Source organism: Electrophorus electricus, chromosome 8 (assembly GCF_041902795.1).
Source record: "Electrophorus electricus isolate QZ-2024a chromosome 8, ASM4190279v1, whole genome shotgun sequence".
Classification (NCBI taxonomy): domain Eukaryota; kingdom Metazoa; phylum Chordata; class Actinopteri; order Gymnotiformes; family Gymnotidae; genus Electrophorus; species Electrophorus electricus.
Genome location: NC_137504.1, coordinates 25,765,222 through 25,779,580, shown reverse-complemented (window position 1 = coordinate 25,779,580; position 14,359 = coordinate 25,765,222). Strand labels below are relative to the sequence as shown.

The 14,359-nt window shown below is 45.0% G+C and overlaps 1 protein-coding gene across 7 annotated transcripts in view; it reads right to left on the bottom strand.

Moving 5' to 3' along the window:
* astn2 (astrotactin 2) overlaps positions 1–14,359 on the bottom strand; it is a 266,754-nt gene that overhangs the window by 175,090 nt on the left and 77,305 nt on the right. For all 7 annotated transcript variants that reach the window (XR_014125160.1, XR_014125159.1, XM_081720223.1 and 4 more), the window contains exon 3: positions 12,665–13,067. Coding sequence is in view for 5 of the 7 variants with exons in the window: in XM_081720223.1 (XP_081576349.1) it covers positions 12,665–13,067 (403 nt within the window). In the remaining 2 variants the exon portion in view is untranslated. The remainder of the gene's footprint in view (positions 1–12,664; positions 13,068–14,359) is intronic.

The following is a 14,359-nucleotide window of genomic DNA, read 5'->3' as shown; positions in this document are numbered from 1 at the left end:
ATTCCCAATTTGTCTCATTTAAGCACTGCTGTCAGAGGCATCAGACTGCCAGCAAAGGAAGCATCACAGTGGTGGAAAAATATTACTAAAGTGACTGCCACTGGTTCAGGATAGCCTGAACACACACACACACACAACAAACACACACACATACACACACACACACACACATACACACACACACACACACACACACACACACACACACAACAAACACACAACATACACACACACAACAAACACACAACATACACACACACACACACAACAAACACATACACACACACACACACACACACACAACAAACACATATACACACACACACAACAAACACATACACACACACACACAACAAACACACACACACACACACAACAAACACACACACACACACACACACACACACTCACACACACACACACACACACACAACAAACACACACACACACACACACAACAAACACATACACACACACACACAACAAACACACACACACACACACACACACACTCACACACACACACACACACACACACACACAATCACATGAGAATGTGAGCACAGTAAGAGCAGCAGTCATGAGCAGGCAGTATACACACCAAGAAAGCATTAAAAAACAACAGTCCCTATAGGCCAGTATAAAGTGCCTGGCTCTATCCCTCCCACCCTGACTATACTGTACACAAATCTGGATTTCCTCTCTGTGTTCCTTCCCCTGCACACAGTGTGTGTGTGTGTGTATTTTACTGAGCTCTGTTCACTGGTGCTGGCCCCGGTACATGATGACATAAGCACATAAGCAATCTTAGTCTAGTTAATAAAAACACAGCACTACCCAGGCCTAAGAGATGCATGTTAACAAAGCCCCTGCTCTGAGTGCGTGTGTGCATGTGTGTGTTTTTGTGTTAAATACAAAGCATAACTATGCTCTGAAAGTGTGTGTGTGTGTGTGTGTGTGTGTGTGTGTGTGTGTGTGTTAAATAAAAAGCATGAGAACTATGCCCTACACTGAAACAGCTACTTGAACTATATGTAGGGACTTTACACTCAAGAGTGAGTGATTAAAGATATCTTAAAGCAAATCAGAACATTTTATGTTTAACAGGAATTTTTCTTGTTTTTTTGCCTATCCAAGACATCTACAAGGAAAGCTTTTAATGCCTACATTTGTCTATTGTCTAATGAGCTATTTCTACATTTCAAAGGCAGAAATAAAGGGGTTGCAGAAGAGAGTGTTACTCATGTTTAAATGATAAAGCATTACAAACATTTTTAGCAATTATTATTTTCAGCTCATTAAAACAGAGACACCATCTCTGAATGAGAGATATGGGAACAAGTGGATCAGACCCTAATGATGAAGAAGACATACAATTCTGTGTGTGCGCATGAATTCTGTGTTGCTGCTCAAAATGCACACGCACCCCCCCCACACACACACAAACACTCTCTTGCCAAAGACAGGGCATGGAAAGGTGACCCAAACACAGGAGCCGCCCGCTGGTCCCGTGGTGGTGCTCTTGCACGCCTGCGTCCGCCATATGCTTCCGTTCAGCACCAAGCCCCTGTGTGCAGCAGACGCCGAGGTCCATGCCAGCCTAACGTACTGTAATCCAGCCTCTCGCTCTGCTCTTCCTCCCCGCAGGGCGGCTGGTGGCCCCGAGCCACGCGCCCGCCTCTCGTGCGGCGATTCTGGCGAAGGAGCCCTCGCTATTGATTCGGCTCGGCGCTTATTTGTTTATTTCTGAAAGCGTAAAGCATGTTCTTAAGTAAATGAGCGAATGTGTGTTAGAATGGATGTGTGAGTGGGATGGTGCTGTGGCCTTTTTGTGTGAACTCTAATTCGTGCTGGAGTTTCTTTTTCTGCACGCACGCACGGACAAACACGTGCACACATGCACACCAGGAGACCAACATGCAGCACACAGGTACAAGCTAAAGGTGCTCCGCTCGCCCTTCATCCCCCCCGTGGGGAAGCCAAAAGCATCCTCTCTCTGTCTCTGTTATCTTATCACACCAGGATTCACACAACATCTGACATGTCCCAAAAGGGACCTCACTGATGCTGGAGAAGAGGTCAGCTCTCCTACAAGGGGAACCCAATATCCCACATCACCCCCTCACCATTCATCCCCATTTCACATCAGTCTGCACTGCACCTGCTGGGGTTGAGGGCGTATTAGTTTCTGATTCAGGGCCAGCTGTGTATTAAAGCCCTGTGGTGAAAACATAATTCGTACCAAAGAGACTCAGAGAGAAGGGGGAGGATTGGACCCTGGGGCTTTGACATGCCAGTGGCAGTTTGTACTGAGTCGGTAGGTAAACTTTCTCTTGTACACACACGCACGTACGCACGCGCACACGCACACACGCACACACAGTCTCTCTCTCTTTCCCTCATTGCCTGGGTAACCTCGATGATCTCCTTGTAGCACGTACACATCTAAAAAATGGATACTGCATTGATTCTGCTGAAACTATCCCTTTGACTCATGTTCAGCCATTACCACACATACAGTGACACACACATTCACATATATGCACACAGACACAAACACAAACACACACACACACACACACACACACACACCCATACATACATTCTCTGGGTAAGCTGCATGTACCGCTTATAGCACATACACCTCTAAAAAACGGATACTGCATTGATTCAGCTGAAACTATTCTATTGACACATGCTTAACTATTGACCCCCCACCCCACCCCACCCCACCCCCTCGCTGGAAGGGAAGAAACAAACCCACACACACTCGCACATAATCATTCCTTCACGGATCTCATGCGTTGGATGCTGGAACACTGGAGCAGGAAGCAGCCGCACACATCCTGCCCGATGAATGATGACTATGACATGGAGCTAATTGTGAGCCTCGCCTTCACACACACTTGGAGAGACTGGCGGCCCACCGCTGTGTTATACGACACTTAATTTATCCTGCTGGCTGCCCTCCCACTGGCCAGAGAGCCAGGCGGGAGACAGGCGCCCTGACAGGCATCGTTTGTCGGCCTGCTTAAAAGACTTCCACGTGGCAGACGTACAGCGATGCAACCGTCTGCTTCCGGACAGCCTGCTTGGCTCCTGCTGGTACAGAGAGAGCGCATCAGTCAGCGGGGCTGCGTGTTCTGTATCTGCCTGATTAAACGGGAAGAGTAAAAGCCCAAAAGGACGTATTGATTCCACCTACCAGGCTTTGTGATGCATTGCTTTGAAGGGAGTGATGGAAAGGTTCAAATCAAAGGCCAGTTTGATGTAGATCAGATTTCTTCGGAACACCATAGGTCCCTCCAAACCATTCCCACGATCAAGTCCCATTAAGGGTATACTTATGAACCATGCCTCCTATATCAGATCTTTGACAGTATCAGGATTAGTAATTCCACAGAGCAGGCAGAAGAGAAAAGAAAGCCCGGTATACATGCCCCACCTACTTTACAGAAAACAACTACCATATGCTTATTCTCACCGTACATATTGTGAGGAACAGATATCCTGCAAATGCATTTGGTAGGTGTTCAATTACACACTGTTGGCATGCACAATTCCACAGCTGTCCTCTGAGCCATTCATTACTGTTTCGTTTCTGACCACAGCTACCTTGATATTATTCAGGTTGCACGCCATTTACAAAACGGTGTCAGGTCACGGTTCCCCCACTTTAGCATCGCAGTTGGTTTTTTGTTTTTGTTTCATTTCTGTTTCCACCCCTGTTTCGTGTTTTGTATATCCCTGCACTTCATTGCTTTCAACTGTGTCTTGTTGCCCCTGATTTGGTTGTGTGTATACGCTGTGTTCTCCTGTCTGGTTTGATGTTATTGCAGCTATCGCAGTTGCTGTTTGTGTTGTTAACAGTGCTGATTTTGGCATTTCCATATTTATGTGTTTGGTTTTGTTTTGTTCCTGTTTCTGTCCTTTTCTCATGTTTTGTGTATCTGCTCTTCATTAGTTTCACCTGTGTCTAGTTTCCCCAGATTTGGTTGTCTGTTTACTCCCTGTGTTCTCCAGTCTGGTTTGTCTGTCATTGCAGCTGCACTGGTATCAATGCTGGCATTGTAATCTCCATGTTTCATATTAGACTTATCTCCGTGTTTTGCTTTGTGCCTTTTGTTTTGTTTTTATTCGAGGTTTCGTTATGTTCTCTGGTCTGGTTTCCTTGACTCCCAGCTACATGACCATAGACTGTCATAAGGATAATGATTTTGGACTCAATAAATATCGCTCCTCTCCGTAAATGCATCCCGCTTCACCTCACTCAGCCTTACAGAATGACTGACCAGTTAACGACACAGCAACCTGGACGTAGAGTGTCAATCTCTGCCCGTCCGACCAATAAACGTTTCTTTTTAGCCTCTGTTAGGCATTGTGAGCATATAGACTGTGGAAGACTGTATTGAACCATTCATTAGGCAAAGTACTTTGTACTTCAAGCATTTCACCTGTCCCATTCCTCCAGATGTGGTAAAAATTCTGTTTATAACAGAAGGGTGAAGGGTAAGGCTTTCTGAAGGGTAAGGCTGACATAATCCTTGAGAGAAGGGTTTAGGAATAAAAACTCTAGAGGGGATTTTTTTAGGCTGATACGAGCTCATTTTTCTGGGTCTCATGCTGCTTGGTACGCCACCTGACCCGAGACTTCCACCCAGCCTAAAGCCATTTCCCCATGTCCCTGCCCATCTATCTGTGGTCCCAACTCCTTCTCCTCCGCTGGCCATCATCTTCACTGTGTCTAACCCACTATCCACGGTCCTGGCCGTCTCTGCCCTGCTGTCTGCGGTCCCGGCAGCCTCTGCCAACCCTGGGTCTGGCTCCCTTGTGTCCAACCAGTCCTCGGGGAGATTGCTGCCCTAGAAGGTTTGCCCTACCCACTGGTTTCTCTTCTGGGTTTGTTCCTGTGGCTCCAGGCCTTTCTCCATTCTGTGGTGTAGAAGAAACCACCCTGTCTCCAGTCTCCAGCACTGAAGGCAGACTCCAGTCTGCAGTGTTGAAAGCACCGTTCCATCGCTCGAGGAGGACACTGCCTCCATTGCGCCTTGCTCCCATGAGGGTGCTGATGTCATCATGCCTCTAAACTTACCCGCCTCACCCGCTGCCCTTTCACTTGACTCACCACTGCCGTTACCTGACTCGCCTAATCTGCCAGCTGTCTTGTTTCCCATTCAGTCTACTCCCATTTTTTAACCCGCTCTGTTCCCCATTTCCCTGCCTGGCCACCCATCCAGTTCCCCGTACTACCACCCTTGATCCAGTCTATCCTCCGCTATTTTTTTCCCCCCTGTGTCTTGTCTCGTCTCCATTCCCTGGTTTAGTTTTTGTCCTAATCGTTATGTTTGTTCCTGTACCAGTCCCTGTTACCTTCTTCTTCTTCTTCTTCGTCCTCCTCAGTGTCTGTCCCTTTAGCAGTCAATATCTTAGGTCCTGTTTCTGTTGCCTTCACTGTCCCTGTGTCCATGTTCTTCCTTACTCTTCTCTAGTCCCCCTCTCCACACAGGAATCCATCATACTGTCCAGTTTACCATGCAGTCCTTTGTTCATTGTCCTGTCCAATTTCCTGTTCAGTCCTCTGTCCAGTGTCCTGTCCCGTTTTCCATCTGCCAGTTGCCCAGTGCCCAGTCCAGTTCCTGGTTCAGTCTGTTGTCCAGTCTCCTGTCCAGTCCCAGGTTTTGTGTTTCATCGTCTGCCTTCCCTCCTAGGTCCTGTTCCTGCTCCTGCCTCCGACCTTTGGGAACCGCATGTTAAGGGCAGGTTCTATCACATTTCCCCCCTTTGGCTTCATGGTTGCTACGGTGCCAAGCCACATTTGGTTTTGTTTTGTTTCTCTTGTGTTTGTCTTGTGTTTTGTATATCTGGTCTGCATTAGTTTCACCTGTGTCGTTTTGGCATCTGTTTATTCCCCGTGTTCTCCTGTCTGGTTTGTCTGTCATTATGATTGCCATTGCAGCTGTTTTGTTTTGTTTTTATTCGTGGTTTCGTTATGTTCTCCGGTCTTGTTTCCCTGTCTCCTGGCCACAAGACCATAGACTCTCATAAGGATAATGATTTTGGACTTGCCCTCAGTAAACATTACTCATCTCCACAAATGCATCCTGCCTCACCTCACTCAGCCTTACAGAATGACCGACCAGTTAACGACACAGCGAGTCAGACCTTTGATTTTAGAAGAGTGTTCGTTTGCTGAGGGCTCGATCTCTGCCCTTCAGACCGGTAAACCACTGATAAATTTACCGCTCAGCTTGACCATACAGGAAGAGCCTTAAAAAACAAGAAGACCAGGTTACAGTTTACTACAAAGTACATTTAAAAGGCTTTAAAGCTTTAGAGATGATGGTTAACCCACGTTCCAGTGATGAGGTGAGAAAAGAGAGTGAAAAAGGAAACTGCACACTATTCTGAGCATCGCAGTAGAAGTGCTAGTAAAAATGGCATCTGTTGATGGTGTGATTGTTGACTGCAGCAGGGGGGTGAATCCTGAAGTGAACAGGAAAGCATTTAGACTGCTCCAGCACAGCCAAATGCCTCAGAGCTCAGTAGATGGCAGAATACTTCACTATACACAAGCATAACGACCCAGAATGTAAAACCAAATATGAAATGACTGGCTCAATCAATCACTTGAACCCCCAAACTCTATAGAGCGTGCATCTTATACAGTGTAGACAAGATGGAAGGAGTACCACCCTAAAACAGGCAGGAGCTGAAAATAGCTGCATCCAAGGCCTGGAAGAGCACAATCAGAGATGCCTTGCATTCACTTGCGCCCGCGAGTCTCAGGCATCAAGACGCCACTGATATTAAATGATTTGCCATAGAGTTCTAAGTATGACAATTGCATTTAAAATTATGCTAATCTGTCCAATTAGTTGTGATCCCCCAAAATGGAAGGGTTATGTATACAAAGGGCCTGTTATCACCATGTAGTATTTCCGATATGAACTCACATACCTTCACACAGCTTAATGGAAGCAGTCTGGACTTTACCCTGGTCCAGAGACAATATTGCTCTCTGTTCTATTGTTCTAGGGCACAGATCGAAAACATCTGACTACATACAGATGGTACTGTACATTTTTATGTGTCCGATACTAGAACACACAAAAGTTCGATAAACTCAAAAAGAAATAAATGAATAAAACAGGCTTCTTTCAATGAAGAATTTTCAATGTCAAATACAGTGTTCGGTCTCTCCAGTTAACGCTGCAGGCCCTGTTTATTGTTTAGTGGACAATATCTTACACCTGGCTTTTAGCAGAGGGAAGAGTTTGCCCAAGCAGAGAAAGAACTATTCTTTCCTCTCTCTCCTCTCAGTGCCCTCAGGGACAGCAAGCTGAATTAACCTTCAACCTGCCTCTTTGCTGCATGATGAAATTCAATTTTTCGGCAGTTTATAGATAGCGCGCGGCCGTGAAGACCCTTTATTTCATCGAGAAAGGGTGTTCAATCCTGTTATGTTGCTTTTTTTAAAGAGTGAAGGTGAAAGAGAAGCAGATAAGTTAAAATCTAGGTAAAGTACTTTCAAGGATATCTAAACCCCATGAAGGAACAGGTCTTACGGACCTTTTTAATAGCACTTATCCAGATTAAATGATAAATTGCACACAAGGTTAAGATGCAAATATTCTGCAATGTGAATTAATTGGAGTGATAATGAATGCGTTCCGGCCAGAGCCGGAGTGCATGTCTCTATGCAGGAGCAGGCACTATGCCAGGAGAACACGCTTAATGATTTATTCAAGCCCCAGCCTCAACCATTTGTCTACATCATTTAGAGGGATTTCCATCCTCCATCCTCGGGATATAAGGCGAGCTTATCTCCGTAGTCTACAGCCGTTAGCGGTGGTTGAATAAAGTGCAAACCACACTTAAAAGGAGTAAACAGTCATCTTCGTCTCTCCCAGCGTGATGCCGTGACATCAGATTTAGGAAACCCGAGATAAGGTGTCCCAAAGCTTCAAAAGCTATCTTAACACCGTTGTTTCACAAACGTGTTGTTTTCACAAATGTGTTGGTGAGTCATATTTAGGATGGATGTGTGTTATAGGTAATTATTCATTACAAATTTGAACAGAAATGATTAAAGGCATCATCTATACACTGCCCTTTATTGTTCCTGGGATGTTAAACAGGCAAAGACCTGGTTTAAAGAATAGTGCCATGTGTGTGCATCCTAATGCATCCTAAGAGCTTGCATAAAAGTTGATTTGAGGCTATTTATTGTTAAATGCTTGATTTTTTTTGTTAAAATTTTGCCCTGGAATTGTGCCATGTGGAAATTAATGGGATGCAATTTGGATCTGTGCATCACTCTTTAACCAAACAGTTGACAAATACAATGTTAAAACCATTTGAAATGACTCTGAATGCTGAAAGATGTTTTGTGAGTTTTAACACTGGAATATTCCTTTAAATCAGCATCCCATCTTTCTCATATGGTCAGCCAACTGCACAGCCACCAGATAACCCCATTAAAAACAGTACGCTAAATAATCCAGACGTGCTTCTAAACAGGGTCATGCACTGCCAAAACAAACAATTACAGAGGCGTCAGCGATATCCCAGCGTACCTTTCTAGCTCTCCCACATCTCTGGCTCCAAGTGTGATTACACAGTGACCCAGGATGAGCTGGGTAAATTGCTTTTTTGGACAAGAAATTCCAGGCTCACTTGATCCATACGCCTTGGAGAGAGGAATGTTTAACATTTGCCCATGTATAATTCAAGATGACACAAAAACAACTTTTCCAAACTGCACTGTAAATAAATAAATAAATAAATAAATAAATAAATAAAAACTCTGAAATTATTGCCAATCATTTATGGAAACTAACCTTTGCCAGCAGTGCTGTTGAGGTTAGTCTGGGTGCCATGTAAACACTGGCTATTAATTGTGACCTCCCTGTTCCTATTTTTCCCTGGTGAAATGGAGTCCGGCCGCAGGGCCAGTCTAACGCTGTGCGCAGCTTGACTGGTCAGTGGCCTTCATCAGCCCTGACGATGAAGTCTGCCCCAGCTGGATGCACATGGAGGGGCCCTGTGCTTCAGCAGGTGTTGTGTGGCTAAGATCTCTCATGCTATTGCTGTGTGCGGTTTGGCCTCTAAGATAACATGCAGCCCATCTGTCTGGTCATCACCGCGGCATTAATCCTTGTCATAGGTGCAACAGGGGAAGACTTCATTAGGGGTAAAAAAAAAGGTTAACGCGTTACTGAAGGGCACTGGTTCGAAGGCTACGTGACACCCGCGTAAAAACCCTTCATGACGACCGACATGCATAAAGTCACATCTGGATGTGGTTCTAGATCGGATACGTATGCGATTTCTAGCTATCTACAGCGGAATGGCTTATACACAGATGCTTAGTACTGCTGTCATCAGCCAGCACCGTCAGAGAGGCAACGCAAGAAAAGAGCGACGGCAGTGAGAAGGCATTGGAGAGCAGAAGCTCGTCGCCCAGACGTATGACCCTTCTCAACCTGGTCACGGACTGACGAACCGCCCAAGGTCCTCTGGAGCAAATCTTGACACATACACGACCCATTTGAGTAGTAATTCATGCCTTGAGTTGTCGCACAAGTAGCAAAGTTTTTAGTTGTTGGTTACAAAGGTGACTTGTGCGAAAAAGTGTCTACGTGCACATGCTATGTTGGAGGACAGATGCATTCACATTACAGACATTACGAATGCAATTATAAATGTGGACTGTCAAGTTAAATGTGATCTGAGCAAAATTAAAAAAACAAAACAAAACAAAAAAACAAACAGAATTGAGCAATGAGGCTTGTAACATAGCCTATGTCAAGTGACAGATTTCGGTAATATTAGGATGTGTTGGAAATAGCATTGCATATTATTACAGCTGACTTTGCAGCTCAGTGGGGGTTTTTTGTGGGGTTTTTTTGTATGGGTGACAATGCTTGTGTGTGAGGACTTCAAAAAGATACTCTGTATTATTTCCTGCATTGTAATAAGGGTGTGAAAAGTTGTGTAACATAATTTAGTGATGATTTTGACACTGACAGTTTTTACCCTGTACTGACAGATTTCTGTGTATTTTATTTGGTCGTTAACAGAAACTGCAACAGATGGGCAAAAACTGGAGATGTAAACTTACAAACTCTTAGTAAATAAATTTGAATCAAGTGAAGTGTCCATAAAAGCCCTTTGCACAATTCTTTTTAAAGTATGGCAACTAAAGTGAACTTATAGGTTAACTTGCTCTTAAGTGAGTTGACTGAGCTATGCATTTTACACTGTGACAGTTAAAAGGATATGCATAGCATAAAATTAATGATGCCTGACAAAAGTCTTTAATATTCCTAAAGTGCTTTAATAACATCACAGGGAAAAAAGACCCTCTACCAGTGTCAAGGATGAAGCCTGTTGTGCTTAAACAGGAAGCTGTGCTGATGTGTGGAAAATATGCCACAGCAACACAGCATGATGTTTACACCTGGACTGAGGGGAAAAAAAAAACACTCAGAAAGCTAAATTACTATTTCAAGTACTCAGTGCCAAAAGTAACCAACTAGTTTAGATTACATCGGAGACATTAGAATATGCCTATAAGGATGTGTTTACATATCTAGCTACAAAGTGAGGGTAAAATTTCACAAACTTCACTACTAAACGTCTGTTACGGAGCAGTTTTTCATGTTACTGTTATGACAGTACAGGAGGTACTCCAGACCACAAACAAACATCTGAGCTGCAACGCCTGTTGTCATAACACATGTCATTTAATTCCACCCCACCCCATAAACATTTATGAATGCCTATGAATGTTTATGTCAGTTGCTATGAAGAGCTCATATAGGTGTCATATAGCCTTCAGTGCGGTGTTAGCAATAACACTACTGATAATGTCTCCTATAGCACTGTTGATTACTCCAATAACACTACTGATAATGTCTCCTATAGCACTGTTGATTACTCCAATAACACTACTGATAATGTCTCCTATAGCACTGTTGATTACTCCAATAACACTACTGATAATGTCTCCTATAGCACTGTTGATTAATCCAATAACACTACTGATAATGTCTCCTATAGCACTGTTGATTACTCCAATAACACTACTGATAATGTCTCCTATAGCACTGTTGATTACTCCAATAACACTACTGATAATGTCTCCTATAGCACTGTTGATTAATCCAATAACACTACTGATAATGTCTCCTATAGCACTGTTGATTACTCCAATAACACTACTGATAATGTCTCCTATAGCACTGTTGATTCCTCCAATAACACTACTGATAATGTCTCCTATAGCACTGTTGATTACTCCAATAACACTACTGATAATGTCTCCTATAGCACTGTTGATTACTCCAATAACACTACTGATAATGTCTCCTATAGCACTGTTGATTAATCCAATAACACTACTGATAATGTCTCCTATAGCACTGTTGATTACTCCAATAACACTACTGATAATGTCTCCTATAGCATTGCTGATAATGTCTCCTACAGCACTACTGATAATGTCTCCTATAGCAAGTCCAAAGCTCACAGAATACAATTTAAACCAGTGTTTCAGTCTCACAGTCCTGTTCTTAACACTCCCAACTTAAGTCATCAGCTAATTAACAAGCCCTTCATGAGTTTAAAATAGAAGTGCTGGTAACATGGAAAACAGGACGGTACAACAATAACAAATGAAACGAAGGACTTAAACAAATGAATAGCACTTCCAATAGTATTTTAAAATCTACTGTCATGTGGCAGTGCGAGCCACATTTGGCAGTGGCCCCCAGTGTCACCACGGGGTCCAAAATCTCCTGCCTGTTCTCTATGTGTAAATGAGATTGTGGGTGGAAGCATCACAGCGTAGTGGCAATGAAACAAGGGCACGCTGCTGATATCGAGCCGATACGCAGACGTCCTGCGGCGCGCGCGTTTTCCCTCCACGGCCCTCCGCCATGAGACATCCACACCAATCCGTGAGTGATGGGCTGCTCTCACCACGTCTCCGCTCTGCCTGCGTCTCCGCGCACAAATTCGGGTCAGAGGCTATAATTAGCCTGCGCTTGGCAGGTGACTTCGGATCCACCCCCACCCCCTGCTCTCCAGTATGCCCAAACTCGCTGAGGAAGTGTCATTTCAAAGGTGTGGAGATGTCACCTTTCCCACCAAACGGAAGCTTTAGTTAAATGTCAGAAGGAGGATGATGGAGGACATGGCTGTTCAGAGGGGTCTTTTCGAAGGTGGCATGTGTCGGCAAAGCTGATAGCTTGTGGGGTTGGGTTAACCCATTTATTTTAGGGTGCGAGGAGGAGGGTGCTATGAGGGACTGTGGACTAGTCTGTGCCAAACTTGTACGATATCTTAGAAATATATATTTGACAGAGAGGCATAGTGACAGGAACCAAACTTCTGGAATCAGAGCTCCCCTGCTGACAGAAAAACATCACATTTACCTCTACTTCAGGATTCCGCCAATTACCCAGCTCTGTAAAAATGTCAGTGCACCTACAAACTATAAAAAAAACACCTACGCACCTAATAACTAATAAATATCTCCAGTACCTCTCCATCATATCCACACCTGCTCACCAACACACCTAATGTTGATTGGTAACACAAGAGCGCCTTTGACTGCCCCAACCAATCCCAGCGCGGCCTCCTCCCCCGTGGCTCTCACCTCTGTTCTCCAGGTTGTGCTTATGATTAGCCTCTCTGCTGCTTCCTTTTCCCAGGCTGTCTATGCCGTGGTTGCCCTGGCCACAGAGCTCCTCCCCCAGGTGCGCGTTCCCGTCCAGCAGCTGCCCGGGCTGCTCCTCCTCCTCGCAGTCGCAGTCGTCCAGGATGGGCGTCTCTCGGATGGGCACGCCAATCACCGAGCCATGCTGGTGGGGCCGCGAGACGCGGAGGCTGTCCCTGCCCTGGGAGGGTGCCAGCAGCACAGAGGGGATGTAGTGGATCTCGTGCGTGGCCTCGGTGCTGGCACTCTTCTGCGGGGCCCGGCGGCGCCGGCACCAACGCTGGCGCGTGTACAGCACCAGGGTGAAGAGGAGGATAAGGAGGAGGAAGGCAATGAGGCCACCCTGAGAGCGAGAAAGGGGATGAAAGAGCGAGAGGAGGAAGAGCGAGTGACAGGGAGAGAGAAAAAGAGATAGGGAAAGAGTTAGGAAAACCCGCAAAAATATCGTCGGTTTGCCTTGAAACTGCTGTGTGCACTTTATTTAGAGCACAGTCTGGCTAAAGTGTCTTTATATCCTGAGTGCTGTTAGTGAAATGGCTGTGCTGAGTAAAACCAAGTCTTGGTGACTGTCCTGACCTGTGTAATTTCAACACCGTCTCCCTGTATTAGCCAATTAGAACTTCCTGCATGTCAGGTTTTTTTGGGTTGTTTTTTTTTTGCATGTGCATTTAATACATTGAAATAAGTGCTCAGCGTGCATATGTTTGCAGGGCGGGGCATAAGAGAAAGGTATGCTGGATGACGTGGGATCGTTGGGAGAGGGTGGACTCCTTCAGTGGATAAGTGTGGCAAAACTTTGCAAGAAATCCATTTCATTAGAGATAACAGCCACAAATAATCAGGAGTAAGCTAGGAACATAGCACATTGTGGATGTTGATTGCAAGTTTCTAAAGCCCTGAACTGATTCCAGGTGAATGTAATACACATGCAAATCTATTCAAGTAATCAATGTCAATCAAAGATCAATAAGGAACTGAACATGCAAATCAGTTTATTTTTGGCTAATCACATCTGGCCCATCGTACGATTGACAAACACGAGCTTGGAATACACTCACTGCACTGCACATTAGGTGGAGCTAATGAGACTCCACCCAATTCCATTCCAAAGCGAGGCCGCACTTACTGAATATCACTGAACCTACGACAGCTGGTAACGAGGCGAGCGCAGGGAGAAACCGCAGTGGCGCGTCACGTTCCACCGGGATGTGAACACACTCGGTTCTCCGTTTCCTCCCTTTGCACACGTCCTTGCTCGTGGTATGTCCAGTTCCGTGACACTTCAGTGACATCAAGAGCGCTCGTCTCACAAGCTGCTCATGCACGACATCCCACAATCCGGAATCGATTGTCAGCGACAAGAGGAAAACACTGGGCACGGAGCTACTGCAGGCTATGTAACCTTGTTTAATTTGTACTTTCAAAATTACACGGGCCAAATGACATTCCTCCTCTTATCACAGCAGCCAAAAGTCCCTAATTGAAAATAAATAAATAAATAAGTGCAAGTAATGGAACTGACCGTGTTTGTAATTGCGCAAGGGAACAGAGACAGCAGTGGGTGAAAAGGTCGGATAGGACAGGCAACATTCCGTAGTCGGAATCCTGGCTGTAGACAGATCGCGTACGCCTGGC